At 49.0% G+C, this 13,713-nt stretch overlaps 1 protein-coding gene across 2 annotated transcripts in view; it reads left to right on the forward strand.

Moving 5' to 3' along the window:
- The first annotated feature begins 4,057 nt into the window (after positions 1 to 4,057).
- Positions 4,058 to 13,713, forward strand: part of CREB3L2 (cAMP responsive element binding protein 3 like 2) — a 69,646-nt gene continuing 59,990 nt past the window's right edge. For both annotated transcript variants that reach the window (XM_038153484.1, XM_038153485.1), the window contains exon 1: positions 4,058 to 4,336. In XM_038153484.1, the coding sequence (XP_038009412.1) occupies positions 4,229 to 4,336 (108 nt within the window). In that variant the 5' untranslated portion in view covers positions 4,058 to 4,228. The remainder of the gene's footprint in view (positions 4,337 to 13,713) is intronic.

The following is a 13,713-nucleotide window of genomic DNA, read 5'->3' on the forward strand; positions in this document are numbered from 1 at the left end:
TGCTCTGTCCACAGAAATTAGAAGGCATGAAGAAGTAGGAGAAGATGGTTCAGCCAAAGAAATCAAGTCCTGGTTCACTAAAACAGCCTTCTTGTTCTCTTCCTCTATGTTCTGTGGGGCTGGGGGCACTGTGTCTGTGTTCCCAAACACACATCATACTTCAGTTCAAGACCAGCAGTGCCTGTGGGGCCTGGTGAAAGCCCTTGCAGAGGGGCAGGAATTGCAAAGGCAGGAAAGCTAAATTGGAGCTTAGAGAAGCCTCTGGGTACAACAGCAAGGAAGATTCTGGTAAAGGGAGCCTATATTTCTGTCAGTGTACCAATTATGTGGGTTTAGTAACAGGCTGTCTGCAGGGCTGGCTATCCCACTTTTTTCATGTGTCAGAAAAGGAATGAAATGCCAGGATTGTGGGAAGAAAACTTTACTATTCTCAAGCTCACCTTCTATTTTTAACTCTGAAATTTCTGTGGTGGAAGCCTTTTTGCCAAGTAGTTGAGCATGTCTGAATGTACAAACTAAGACTTGGTGTCTGTTTATCTTGGCAGTGGTGAGCTTCTCAGCACAGCAGTGTGATTTAAATCCCATTTTCACAAGAAATTGGCTTTGTTAGTGCAAGTGGAGTCTTTGCACAACACACAAAGAAATAACTTTCATAGCGTTTCTCCTGAGACATCCTCATGTGGGGAACGTGTGTCAGTGTGTGTGAGATTTTTCTTCTGCTTGTTGCTTTGTCCCACGTTAAAAATTCAGCTCATTACCATACCTGGCCATTTCACAAAAATCTCCAGTAACTGCTGTGATTAGAAATTGACTGCTGGTTTATTCTCTATATTCCTAGACTTGAAATTTGTGTCCTGCACCCTTTAAGAGGTGCTGAATTTGTTGAAATCTAGCTCTGGCTGTTTTCTGTTGCCTTCAGGGGGTAAGATTTTTATTGGTAGCTGGTCAGAAACCTGGCAGTTCTGATCCTGTGGGCTCTGCTGCTGTTTGTTCTTTTCTTGCTGGTTGGTTTCTCAAACTGATTTGAACAGAGCGGCTGTAGAAAATGGATGGTTATCTTGATCCTGGTTGTCACAAGTCAGAAAAATGTCACCTGTAAATATTTAATGAACCTTTGTGCAGCTGACCTGATCAAGAACTGAGTAATGATGTGGTTGCTGGAGTTGTGGCTCCTGTAACCCGGATCTGCAAGGAGAAAGAGAGCACCTTTCCTTTGCCAGGCTTTGTATTGTTCCTTGCTTTGTTCTTTGATGTTTTTAGTAAGCGGTGTTTATTTGGAACTCTGCCTTAGCAGCCTACTCTTTCTTAGCTGGTTTGGTTTTCTATGTGTATTTTCTGTGTGGGCTTTCTGCTCCTTGTAGAAAGGGAGCAGAATTCTCAGTAAACAAAAGCTAAGCTCTTCCCTCTATGTGCAGATAATAACTCCCCACCCTTTTATGTTCTTGTAGATTTTTGGTCAATTTTTGCACTCTCCCTCTGTGCTGCGGGGTGAGTTTAAACCCATTTCAGAAGAGTGGGGTGAGGAAAGGGTGTTACACAAAAGAAATCAAAAATGCTCTCAGAATTACATGAGTTGAAACTTAATAATACTATTAGAGCTATTCTAAGAGAAAAGTAATGAAGCATGGAGAAACAGCCTTGGCTGGTAACTATTGAAGTCCACCATTCAAATCCTCCAGGGAGTATGGGAAAAAGGATAGCTGTGTCTGTATCGTGTTCTTGTAGGTTTTAAGGTGCTTTCCCCAGTGTCTGATTTCTGGTGTAGTGTCAGTCTGTGGGCAGCAACATGTGACACATTAGACTGCTGTCCCATGTGTTGTATCAGCACACTGAATAATTAATATTCTCTGGAAAGGATTAGTTTCCTCCACTTTTGTCTCTTCCTTCTTGGTGCCCTGTATGTGCTGCCAACCTCTAGGAGAACCTTGCTATTTCAGATTTCCTTTCCCAAGAAGAACTGGTGCTGCAGCACAAACACATCAGTGTGGTCTCTGTGCTGTTGGCTGCTACCATGCAAAGCAAATTGGTCACATTTCCTTACAAAGTCTTGGGTCATTGTTTCAGAGATGCTGAAGCTCAAAACTTACATGTAGCCTCGAAGACTAATTTTAATAATGTGTCAGTAACTGGGCAGGATGCCCAGTTACCAATATTGTCCTTTATATTTTATATTATAGCCCCAGAAAAGGATAGTTTGGTGTGTCAAAATATTTCAATGGCCAAAGAAGTCTTCCATCATACTTATGAATTCTCAGCAGCTCTGTGTCTCACGGCAGCAGCTGTGCCTCAGTACCAATGATAGAGAGCTCCTGGGGAAGAGCAGAGGGGAGAAGGACACAGCTTTATATGGTGCAGGAAGAGTGGAAACCACGGGGGAAAGCAGCGTGCTGTTTACCCAGGGTGCCTCAGTTTGTATGAGTGATTTACCCAAGGGGGAAGGACCGAAGTGTGTGCCTGTGCAAATTCTTCCTTAAATAAATATTTCTGCCTGAGAAATGTGTTAGGGTGAGAAAATTCCTCCCAGTACTCAAACACCAGTCCTTGGGAGCCCCTTGTTCTCATCATGCTCAGCAAAGGAAGCTGCACTCACCCAGTCAGGACCACCTTCTTCTAAGGTGGCCTTAATTTTCTTGGTTTACAAGGCAAACATGGGTCTCCCTTTAGACTTCTCATATGGGCAAAACATTCATTTAGTCCCCCAGCTCCAATAAATTATCTAGTCACAGCAGTGATTTTAGAACGTGCTAATCTCAGCCAGCACTGATGGAGAGCCTTTTGTTAAAGGGATTATCACAAGGCCTTAAGAGCTTTGAAAGGAAGAACACATCCAATAAAAACACGGAGGCTCCTGGATCAGGAACTGACCTTTACAAATTTCACAATCTGCATCTCTGGACTGGCACAATGGAATTGCTTTGATAACAGCGCCTGGCAGTACAAACAAGAAGTTTGTACCTGTGGTTGGGCTTGCCAAAGTGGAAGGTAGCAATTCAGGTACTGGTAATTTGGCTTTTCTTTGCTGCTGAATGCAAATATCAGACTGACTTCTTTCGCAATAATAAACTTAAAATAACTAATTTTTGCAGGAGATCTTTGATAGTGTAACTTCTGTTACACTTTTTTTTTTCCTAATCAACCTCCAGCAGTAAACTTTAAAGCAACAAACCTGGTGCAATCACCATCATTTTTCCTATTTTTGTTGCTGTTGTGCCTAATAAGTGCTGGGAAATCCTTCTGGCTTTGTTTTCCTCAGAGGATTAGTCTGGGCTCTCCAGAGTGAGGGCTGGACGCTTCGTGCTGCACAGGTGCTGGCTCTGTGAGTGGATGGAAGTGGCTGCCACGAGAGGTGATGTCTCAAGGGAGGTCTAGGAGAGAGAGAACCCGCCAGGAAGTCCAGTTCTGTTCCTGCACCAGGCAGCCTGGGAATGTCCCTTGGTGTTGCGCTGACCCCGCAGCAGCCGGCCGCGCCTGAGCTCCGGAGCTGCAGACAGGCACCGAGGAATGCCCAGCTTTTTGAATCCTAAGTATTTGGCAACTTGTCACTTTTTAAGAACAATGGACTGTCAGTGTTGCCCGGCCTGGCAGGAACACAAGTCTTAAAATACCAGCATTTCCCGTTGCCTGGGATTATTTTTGCTGCCGGTTAATGAGCGCTCTGGGACCGATCTGAGGCAGGCACCGGCGTCCTCGGTGCGGCTGCCCAGAGCTGTGAAGTTCTGGTAAGCACAAGGTGCGTTCTGACCCGTCTTCTCCGAACGGGTGCCCCGGGCCGCGCTGTCCCGTCCCGTCTCTCCGGGCGCCGCGGTCCCGGGGCCGCCGCGGGTCCCTCCCTGAGGGCGGCCGGGCCGGGCCGGGGCGGCGCGCGCCTGCCGCAGTCTTGTCGCTGCCCCATTGGCCGGCGCGCGCGCCGCTCCGCCGCGCCATTGGCCGCGCGCGCCACTCCCACCTTCGCGGCCGCGGCCGCTGGGAGCCCGCGCGCCCATTGGCCGGCGCCCGGCGCCGCTCGCCTCCGATTGGCGGGAGGGGTGGCGGGGGCGGGGCGGGGGTGACCCGCCCGGCCACGCCCGCGCGCTGCCGCCGGCGGAGGGAACGCGCCGGGGCGGGGGCGAGCGCGCGGCTCCGCGGCCCGGGGCAGCGGCGGGGGCGGGGTCCGCAGCGGGGCGGCGGAAGGACCGACCGACCGACAGACACACGGACCGACGGGCCGGCGCGGGTGCCTGCGGCCGCCATGGAGGTGTGCGAGAGCGGCGGGGAGCAGCCGCCGCTGCTGCACTGGGACCGCAAGCTGAGCGAGCTGTGCGAGCCCGCAGACCCCGACACGCTGCTGAGCCGCACGGTGAGAGGCGGCGGGGGCGGGCGGCGGCTCCTGGCGGCGCCGGGAGGCCGGGGGTGGGATGGTTGAGACGCCGCCGTGGGCGGCCGCGTTTCGGGGGCCGTGGCGGGATTGCTCGGGCTCCCCGTGCGTGCCCCGGCGGGCGGCGGGGTCGGCACCGGGCGGGTTTGGCCAACAGGTGCTCCCCGCGCCCCTCGCCGTGACTGCCGCCCCTCGCGGGCTGCACCCCGGGGGCCGGGGTGTCCTCGGGCAGGCCTTGGGGTGCCTTGTGCGCCGGGGGGGGGGTCTCAGCTCCCTCCTCCCCGAGCCTGGCGGCGGCTCCCGGTAACCGGGGTCCCGCAGCCCCCGCTCCGTCCGTCGCCGCTTCCCCCCGCCCGGCCGGGGCTTCCTCTGCGCCCTCGGCGTTGCCGCTTCTCCCGGGCGACCGCTCAGGAGTCGCCGGCCGTGTCTTCTTCAGGACCGGAGTGTCCCGGCTCCGTCCCGCTCACCAAGCGCAGGAAGGAAGTGACACAAGTTTCGATGTTTTTGTTGTTTGTTTTTTGGCTGGAATCCCCATATTTTGGCTTGCGTAAAACGCATACTTAGGACAGTTCCGAAGAAATGTGTCTGTTGGTTCACTGTTACTCAGGAGGCTTCTGGCAAGCACAGCGACACACCTCCGTAAAGCCCTGTCGGTGTAAATCCCGAGTGGAAGTGTGCCGGAGCACCTCGGGACAGCGGCATGGAAGGCTCCTCCAGTCCGCTGCTGTGCGAGGCACGGGGCAGCCACGCTCGGTGTGCTTGTCGAGCACGTGCTTGGATGGAGACCCAGAGGAACGTGGTGGTGGCGACTGGCGTGTGGCAGTGCCCCAGGGATGGTGACTGAGATGTGGCAGTGCCCCAGGGATGGCGCTTGACAGGGGCTGCCACAGGCTCCGCGTTTCTTCCTCCCACCCAAGAGGGTGATGTGCATAGGCAGCCCCTGAGCGAGGCACCCGGCTCTCCATGGGAGCAGCGGTGATCCCGCAGCCCCTGCCTCTGTGCTGATCTTGGCGTTAGTCTTGTAAGGCAAACAAGGAAAATCTTACTTCTTGTGTGTGGTAGTCTTACTGATCCGGGATCGTGTCCGTCACAAGCTCCATGCCTCGTTCCAGCAGGAAGCGAGCCTGTTGCACGCCTGACAGTCTTTAAACAGTGTTTGGCTTCTTTGTCTTTGAAAGTCTTGGGCTTGCTTGCGCAATGTGTATCTTCTGGTACATCCGGGAAAGGCAATCGTGCTATGGTGGCTTGGGCTTTTAAAAGAGCCAGCAGGAGCACTTAACAATGGAAAGCTCGTCCTTCAAACAGCTGTTTTCTTGTGGCTTTTTTTCTTTATCAACAAGAATGTTGTGAATGAAATGAGAGGCTCTTTGGAGAGTGTTCCCCTTCACATTTTATAGTTGTGCTGGCATACTTCCTTTTGCTCTTTGGATCCTTGTGATGGATCCTTGGTTTGGATCCTTGTGATGAGAATGGAGTTGCCACTCTTTTGTTTTATTGCTCAGTGTTCTCATGTCTTCTTTAATTAGTGCTTTGAAGGATATCTTACACTTGGGCTAGAAATTGTGGCTGCAGTGACATGGATATGTCTTTTCTGCCCTATTTCAAGGAGCTTGAGAATTAAGTGTGTCTTGGTAAAGAAAACATCCTGTTTGGTGGATAGAAATGGGTTTTCCTGTTTCTGTTTTCAAGTTTTATTGGGGATTTTCAGCTTCGAATGCTATGATGATGAGCATTTTGTAAGGGCCAGTGTGTAGCTGGATCTGTAAAATATTGGGCTGTGATGACCTTTGTTGGGAGTAACACTGACATTAGTTTGTTTGTCTTTGCTGTCTTACTGATTGGGTCTTTTTAGAAGTTTAGGATTTCTTCAGAGACCCTCTTGAAACCAAATAAAAAGCATTAAATCAATTTCTCCTCTTGGTTGTTCTTGGAATTCTTCTGAAAGAAGTTTCAGAAAAAAAAGCCCAAAAAGCCCAACTAAATGCTATAAAGTAGGTGTAGTGAGGTATTGCAATCCTTAAAGAAGAAAAGAATGTTTATGAAATTGACATTCTTTAGAGTGAAACCCCCCCCCCCCCACATACACTTGTGCCTGTTGAACTTTTTCTTTTGTGAATGTGCCTTGCCATGTGGAGGCGAATACCACGCTTGACACCATGAAACACAAGGTCTCTATTTACCTCTGGCCAAAACTTCATAGAATCATTTGAAAAACCCAAAACAAACAAACAAGCTCTCTGGATGAAACATCTGTTCTTCTCCCGGGCTGTGCTTTCCGTCTGGGAGGACTGATTTGACCCCGTTATTCTGCTGTTTGCAAACTTACTGCAGGGTTTTTCTGGAAAGATTGGGATGATGAGGAGACCCTTCCCGTGCCCCCTCTGCAGGAGTGCCCACGCCCTCTGCTGTCTGTCACCCTCACGGCCAAGGAGCACGTGTCCTACTGCATCTTCTGCTCTTCACACACTCCTGAGGTGCCCCTTAGCTGGATGTGCAGGTCTGCATCCAAGGAAACTGTGGGCTTGGGAAAAGTCTCTGGGACAGTCATGCAGCCCTGGGGGCGCAAGCTGGACTGGCAGGGGGAGGAGGGAGAAGATGATGATGGCTGAGGGGAGATCTCACAAGCAGGAAGAAGGGTCAGTGTCATTCCACAGTTAGACCTGTGTGTACAGACTGGTGAGGGTGAGAATTCCGTGCCAACTGCCTTTTGGGTATTTTGAGTTGAAATTTAACCTTTCTATGACCAAAAAGGCTGCTCCTGGCTCTTGTTGATTTGACGCTAGCAGACAAGTGTGAAAGTATGCATACACTTAAATCTTGACCTCTATTTTAAACTGTTCCAGCCTGCCTTAATTACCAGGGCTGAAATCCAACCTCCTGGGGATTTACATTTCTCTTTAACAGCTGATGATTTCACCAGTGCCTGGAGCTGTGTGAGGAGCCCTTCCCTCATCCCACTGGTGCTGTCAGTGGTATCATCAGCTGTACCTGGAGAAAGTGGGGCCTTGAGGAGCTCAGCTCTGCTATTGGCAGCCAGCAGTCCTGGAGGTTAAAGTCTCGTTAAAGTCCTCCCAGTGCTCACCTGGATGCCAGATAGCTTTATGGCAGTTATTTTTCCAGAGTGGTTTCCCATGGAAGCAAAGGCTGAAAGGTTTCCCAGAGGCATGTTCATGGTATGTGTCACGTGTCTGCATTATATAATCTTCAGCTGTGCTGTAGCTTGTTGTGACTGTGTTGGTAGTACCATGTGCTGGCACTGTGCAAGGCAGTGTTATTATTATTATTAGTGTTAGTGTTATTATTGTTACTTTGTGCTTTTTTCTGGTGGTCGAACAGAAGGGAAACACATCACCTGCCACTGCCCAAGGGGAGCAGGAGTGTGGCCAGGTGGCTTCTTGCTGCTGCTGTTACTTTCCATAACACACAGGTGGGCCTGAAGTAAGAGAACTCTGCTGGAGTCCCTGGGGCTCCACTGGAATTGATTGGACATGGCCCAGCTGGGACCCTGTCTTCTGTGACAAGTGCCACATCCGATGTAGATGGATAAGTCTGACAAACATGCCATGAAATTCCAGCTACCTGTCCCATTGCTGGATGGGGGCTGAAAGGCAGGTGGTTCTTGGACATTTAAAACCTCCTTATGGTGTACTGAGGAGGCAGTTTTATTTCCCGCCCCCCCCATTTTCATGGCTATTTTAACACATGGGCTGCTGCTTCCACATGGTAACAAATGCAGTGGCTTGCAGGCATGGATGTGATCTTGGCATGGCACGTGTAGAACTGCAGCTGCCCTACAGGTATGGGGGGACAGCAGCTGGCTCAGATATTTGGGATTAAATTCCTAGATGTCATGTCCTGGGTGTTTGGATGAGTGGGTAACTGGAAGGTAACTTCAAATGCCAAGTAGCCCAAATGGGTTTTTTGTTAAAGAGCCTGCCCGTTGAACTCAGAACTCATGAAAGCATTGAAATTAGTGAAATGTCTCTGCTGTTGCCTGAGTGGTGTCTGAGGCCTGTGATCCTGATCCTGTTTCCATGTTGCTGGAGATGCTTTGGGCAGCTCAGCCCTGGGTCAGGGCTGTAGTGTAGGTTGGAATGAGAGGAGGGGGCGTTCCAGGCTGCAGCTACCAAGCTTCTGTCTCCCGGTGAAAGCAAAACCAAATGTGAAGGTTAATGGTCAGGGTTGTGATTCCCGAGCTAAGATGAGCTCGGGAAGCTCTGAGCTGGCCTTCTTTCCTCCCCATCACAAACCTCTGAACCTCAGCAGTGCTCGCCTGGTGACTCATTTCCTCTGCCACAGAAACGATGGTTGCTGCTACTTCGTGTTTCTAATGACTTCTGCAGGAAAGCTGCTTCTGGATGAGCTGCCAGGGAGTGCCTCGAGCTTTTGGAGTACGGCAGTCGTTATTTTAATGGATGACAGGGCTTGATTTTTACAGTCTGTGTGCATTTAATTGAAAGCTGCGGTTGCTGCAGCGGGTGTGGATGGGGAGCTGGCTGTATCTTATTGTGTGGTGGCTGGATGTAGCTCTCTGGTGTCAGTATAGTTGGATCCAATTTTTGTTTCATTTTGGTAGGGGGAGAACTACTTCATTTATTTGCACATGGAGTTTGGTCTGTTGCCCACGAACCATAAAGCTGAAATCCCTCATTCTTCTCTATACACCTGCAGCTGGATTTATTTAAAATATTTGTACAGTCAGTACTTGTAAAGATTTTTCCAAAATTGCAGTGAGGAGGGGAAATGAGAAAGTGAGATTTTAAAATAGATGTATACAGAGCAGTAGTGTTAAATTTTGTCAGTGACTTTCCGTATCAATAAAAAAGTCAACATCACAACTGCTGAAAAGCAAAATTAGTTGTACATGGTGCCTTGCACTGAAAACCATTTCTCCTCCTCGTTTTTTCCCCCAAATTTAAATAAGAAAACTATTCCAGTTTGCCAAGACACATGTCACTTACTTGTAATGGGTCTAACTGATCTACAGTTCCTCTAAAAGCTGAGATAAACACAAGTAGGAGACCTTGAAACTTTACCCTGCTGTTTTCTGACAGTTAAAATTAGAAAAATGGGGGTATTGAGTTGCTGGCTGTAACTGTATAGTGAAGTGCTTGATCTGCAGTGAAGACAGGAGCTGGAAAAAATGTAAGTCTGTCCTGGGACCAACTTTGAAGCGTGGTAGATAGGAATGAGCCAACATAATGTACAAACCCACTATTTATTCTTTTTCCTAATGGACGTGACTGCTGTGCACTGTGCTCTGTAAATGTTTCCTTTGGAAAGCCAGTCCTTATGCATGGAGCAGGTTGTGCACGATAGCAGGGCTAAAGGAATTTCACTTATGGTGTTACCAGACAGGGCTTTCCTGTGTCTGGAGTTGTTCAACTTATCTACAGGGCTGGTGGGAACTTGTGCTCTTTGCAGGTCTTTGTTTGCAATGTGAAGAGTCCTTTCTTAGCTAGGGCTAAGTGAATTTCCCCTCTCATGGGATGGGGACTAGCTTTTTATTGAAGCAGTCTCACTTTTTTAGGATTATCTGTGTCTGTAGAGGAGGCCAATGTGTGCTGTGCCTTGCTGGCTACTCCTCCCTCCAAAGAGCTGGGAGCTCTGTGTCACTGTGGGCTCGTTTTCTCTTGGTTCCTCAGCTCACAAGGACCCTCTGAGACACTTGATTGTTGCTTTGAAAACACTTTGAAAGCAGCCCCCTGTCTCTGACCGGGCAGGATTTACTGCTGGCTTTGCACTTGCAGATAGGTGCTGCTTTTTTGAATCCAAGTGTTGGTTATCAGACCTTGCTGTCCCTACTGCTGTCTCTACACCTTCCTCCCTGCATTCCCAAAAGCTGTTTTCCAGTCACTTCGTAATACTTGGTTTAAACATCCATCATCTCTGTATCCTCTGTCTTAGGCTGCTTCTCTCACTTCTGGAGAAGGATCATTTTGTGGGTGAGATTAACAATTACTGATATGTAAAACTGCTGTCAGACACAGAGTGTCTGACCTGGCTTGGTGGCATTTGTCACAGGCTGTCTTGGGTGCCGACCCTGAGCTTACAAGGTCTCCCCTTTAACTCCTGTGATTCCCTAGAGCATCTTGCCTTTTTCCAAGAGAAATAGGTTCCTGGTGGGTCCCTGAGGGGTGCTCTCACAGTAGAGCTGTAAGTCTGTGTTTTCAGGAGGGCACATTATTTTGTGCTGTTGCTCCCTATTCATCTCTCTCTGAATCATGGAGATGCCTTCTGGCTGTGTTTTTTTTGTGGGTGACAAGACCTGACAGTGCAGTTCTGCACCTGGATGTAACCACAGGCTGTTGTGGCAGCTGCCTGTGAGCTCATCCAGTTTTGAAATTACTTTTTTTGCCAGAAATTACCTTTCAGGTTTATCAGTTCCCTGACACAGCTTGCCCTGTAGCAGCCCAGGTACTGATGCTGATGTGAAAGGGCAGGTAGGAATACTGGGCTGGGGAAGGGGTAGTGGAACTGCATTTTGAGCTAAAGGAATGTGCAGTGGGAATAGTCAGAGTAGATTTATGAGTTGTGCATAGATGCAAACCTGATGTGCACGTGTGTATTTATTTGATACCAGTAGACTCTGATTTGGATGTCACTGGAAAGAACAGGGTTTGCCTGGAAGAGGTATTTGTTCAAGGGTCAGTAGGAAAAAAGCTTGTTTGAGAAGGATCTGGGCATGTAGCAGAAAAACAGACAGACCTGATTTTCAAGGAAGCACTGATGTTGGATTGGTCCATGGTCCCACACCCTTCCATGATGTCAAGTGCTGGTGAAAAGTGGAGGCTGCCTTGGATGCTAAATTATTTTTCTTTCATAAAAGCAAAAGGAATGGCATACAAAGAATAAGCTTGGCTTAGAGCCACAATTTTGTTGGCAAATATGTTGCCCTTTCACCTCTCCGAAGTGAGTAATAGGCAGTAGGGAAGACAGGTGAAAAATGGTGGGGTTTAACAAGGCATAGCTGAGGTGCACATTCAGTCTGAGATGCTGAGCTTTTCAGAGCAGGGACTTCTTCCTCATTCTCTGTCTGCGAGCTGTCAGACACAGATCACAACTGCAGAAAAGAAAGTCACTGGATTGAGTGAAGTGCTAAATGTGTGTAGGAAGGATACACATACTCTACCAAATAATGAGCATTCCCTCTCGTGAGGGTGAGTAGGGAAGCAGAGACGGCAATGTGGGAAAATAAAGTGTGGTTAAATGGGATAGACCTTAATTGCTAGAGCTGTCCCCATAGGTGCCGTCCATCCAAATGTGGAGCTGAATACTGCCAGTGACCTCTCTGTGCCTTCTCTGTGTCCTGGAAACTACTACCTTCTATATTTTTTGCTATCTGCTGCTAACTGTCTTTCAATCTTCTGTATGTGATCTGGCTCTGCTGTGGTGACAGGCAAAAATTTAATGGAAAAACGTGACACCCATTTCATCTCTCCTCTCTGCCAAAGAAAAACATTCCTCTGCAGCTGTGCTGGGGTTGGTTTTGTCCTTTCATGCAATCTGTCAGTCATATGGGGTGAGAAATAGAGACCAGGCTGCTCTAATAACCTCTTAGGGAGCTCTGGGTGTCTTAGGGAGCTTCAGGCCTCCTTCTTTGCCAGACTGGATGTGTCCTGAGCAGCGATGCTGGGCACAAGTTGGTGGAGGCTCCTCTCCTGTAGTGTAGGGCAAAAGAACAATATTCCTGATGGGCTTTAGTGGCTCATCTGGAGCTGGGCTCACTGCACTCCTGCAGCTCTGCTGGGATGAGCCCAGGCTGTTTGGTGACCCTGCATCACTCTTGCTGCAGCTGAAGTTACCTGCAGAGGTAAGAAGTGTGCTTGTTTGGGTGAGATGGGCTGATCTCCAGTAGACAGGAGGAAAGTCATTTCCCCTTGTTCTGCACTAAGGATGTTAAGTGCTGCCCCTGATTTTGGACATGAGCAGAGTCCTCAGCTGTGGCAAAATTCTTGAAGCACATGGTGACTTGTGAAGCAAGAGAAGTATCTTTTAGTTGCTGTGCTTCGGAGTACCCAGTTTCATTTCTCTTCTCCAGAGTTTGGATGCTGTGATGTGAAGGTCTGTAGAAAAGAGTGGAAAAAGAGTCAGGCTCTTTACACCACAGCATGGCAGGAGGGTGAGAGGAAATGGACATCAGCAGAAGTGAGAGAGGTTCAGACTGGTAAGGAAAAAGGGCTTCACAGTGAGGATAACTGAGCACTGGAGAGAGAGTTGCCCAGGGAGACTGCTCCACCTCCTTCTTTGGAAGTTTTTAAGACCTGACTGGCTAAAGCCCTGAGTAAACTGGTCTTAGCTTAGTGTTGTCCCTGTTTGGGCAGAAGGCTGGGCTAGAGATGACCTGAGCCCCATTCCAGCTGGACCTGTGCTGTAGCTCCTTTTACAGCAGTCTGGACTTGAGGCACTGACCTGTTCAGATTGAGATAGGGCACTGCTGGGCAGCAGACTGGTTTGTTTCAAGGCTGTTTGTCTATGCTACCTCATACCTGTGTTATTTCCTTTTTGTGGATAACCCTGAAACTGTGGGTGTGGGAAGAGACCACCTTGTGGATTAGCTCATGTGAGTAGCATGGAGGTTTTGTAGACCTAAAACCTGAAAAACACCCAACCAAAAAAAACCCCCAAACTCCAGTCCTTGAATACCAATCAGATCTCTGTTCCTTCATCCCTGCAGCAAATTCTGTGCACAAGAGAATGCTTATTCCAAGGCTGCTTTTTTTCCCCAGTCTTAGGAAAAAACCAGGTTCTTTTGTTGATTTCTGTAATCTGCCTGCAATGTTTTGGTTTTGTGGGGGTTATCTGAAGACATGTGTGTTCTTGTTTATGGAGCCTCTGGTACTCACAGGAGAGATTTGTGTACGTGTAGAACCAAAACTCAGGAGCAGCAAAGAACTGATCTTCTGTCCTGGGTTTTCTCACCACTGCTGGAGCAGTGATGGCGCGGCTGCCTTAGAAAGCCTGGGATATTACAGACACGGTGATGCCTTCAGGAGGGGCCACGACTAAGAACTTACAACTAAGGCTGCAGTATTTCTTGCAGCCAGACACTCGGCTTTCTGGGATCTGTCCTGGCTAGCAAAGGATGAAGACTGAAGGAAAATATGATGTCTGAACTCTCCACTTTCATAACTGCTAATATGAAGCAGCGGCTGACTTTCTGCAAAACATCTGTTTTTCTCATCATGGGTGTAACTGGCCTCGTCATCCTCACTGATGGTATGTCTTGTTTGAGCTCCCTGGTGCTGGAGCTCCCTTCCCCTCCTCCTCTGTGCCTCCCCCCTGCACGGCTGGGTGTGTGACTCAGGCCTGGGAGTGGTGTGGGCTTTCAGGCAGGCTGGTAAGATGTATTTTTTAGA

The sequence above is a fragment of the Motacilla alba genome, chromosome 1A (assembly GCF_015832195.1).
Source record: "Motacilla alba alba isolate MOTALB_02 chromosome 1A, Motacilla_alba_V1.0_pri, whole genome shotgun sequence".
Lineage (NCBI taxonomy): Eukaryota > Metazoa > Chordata > Aves > Passeriformes > Motacillidae > Motacilla > Motacilla alba.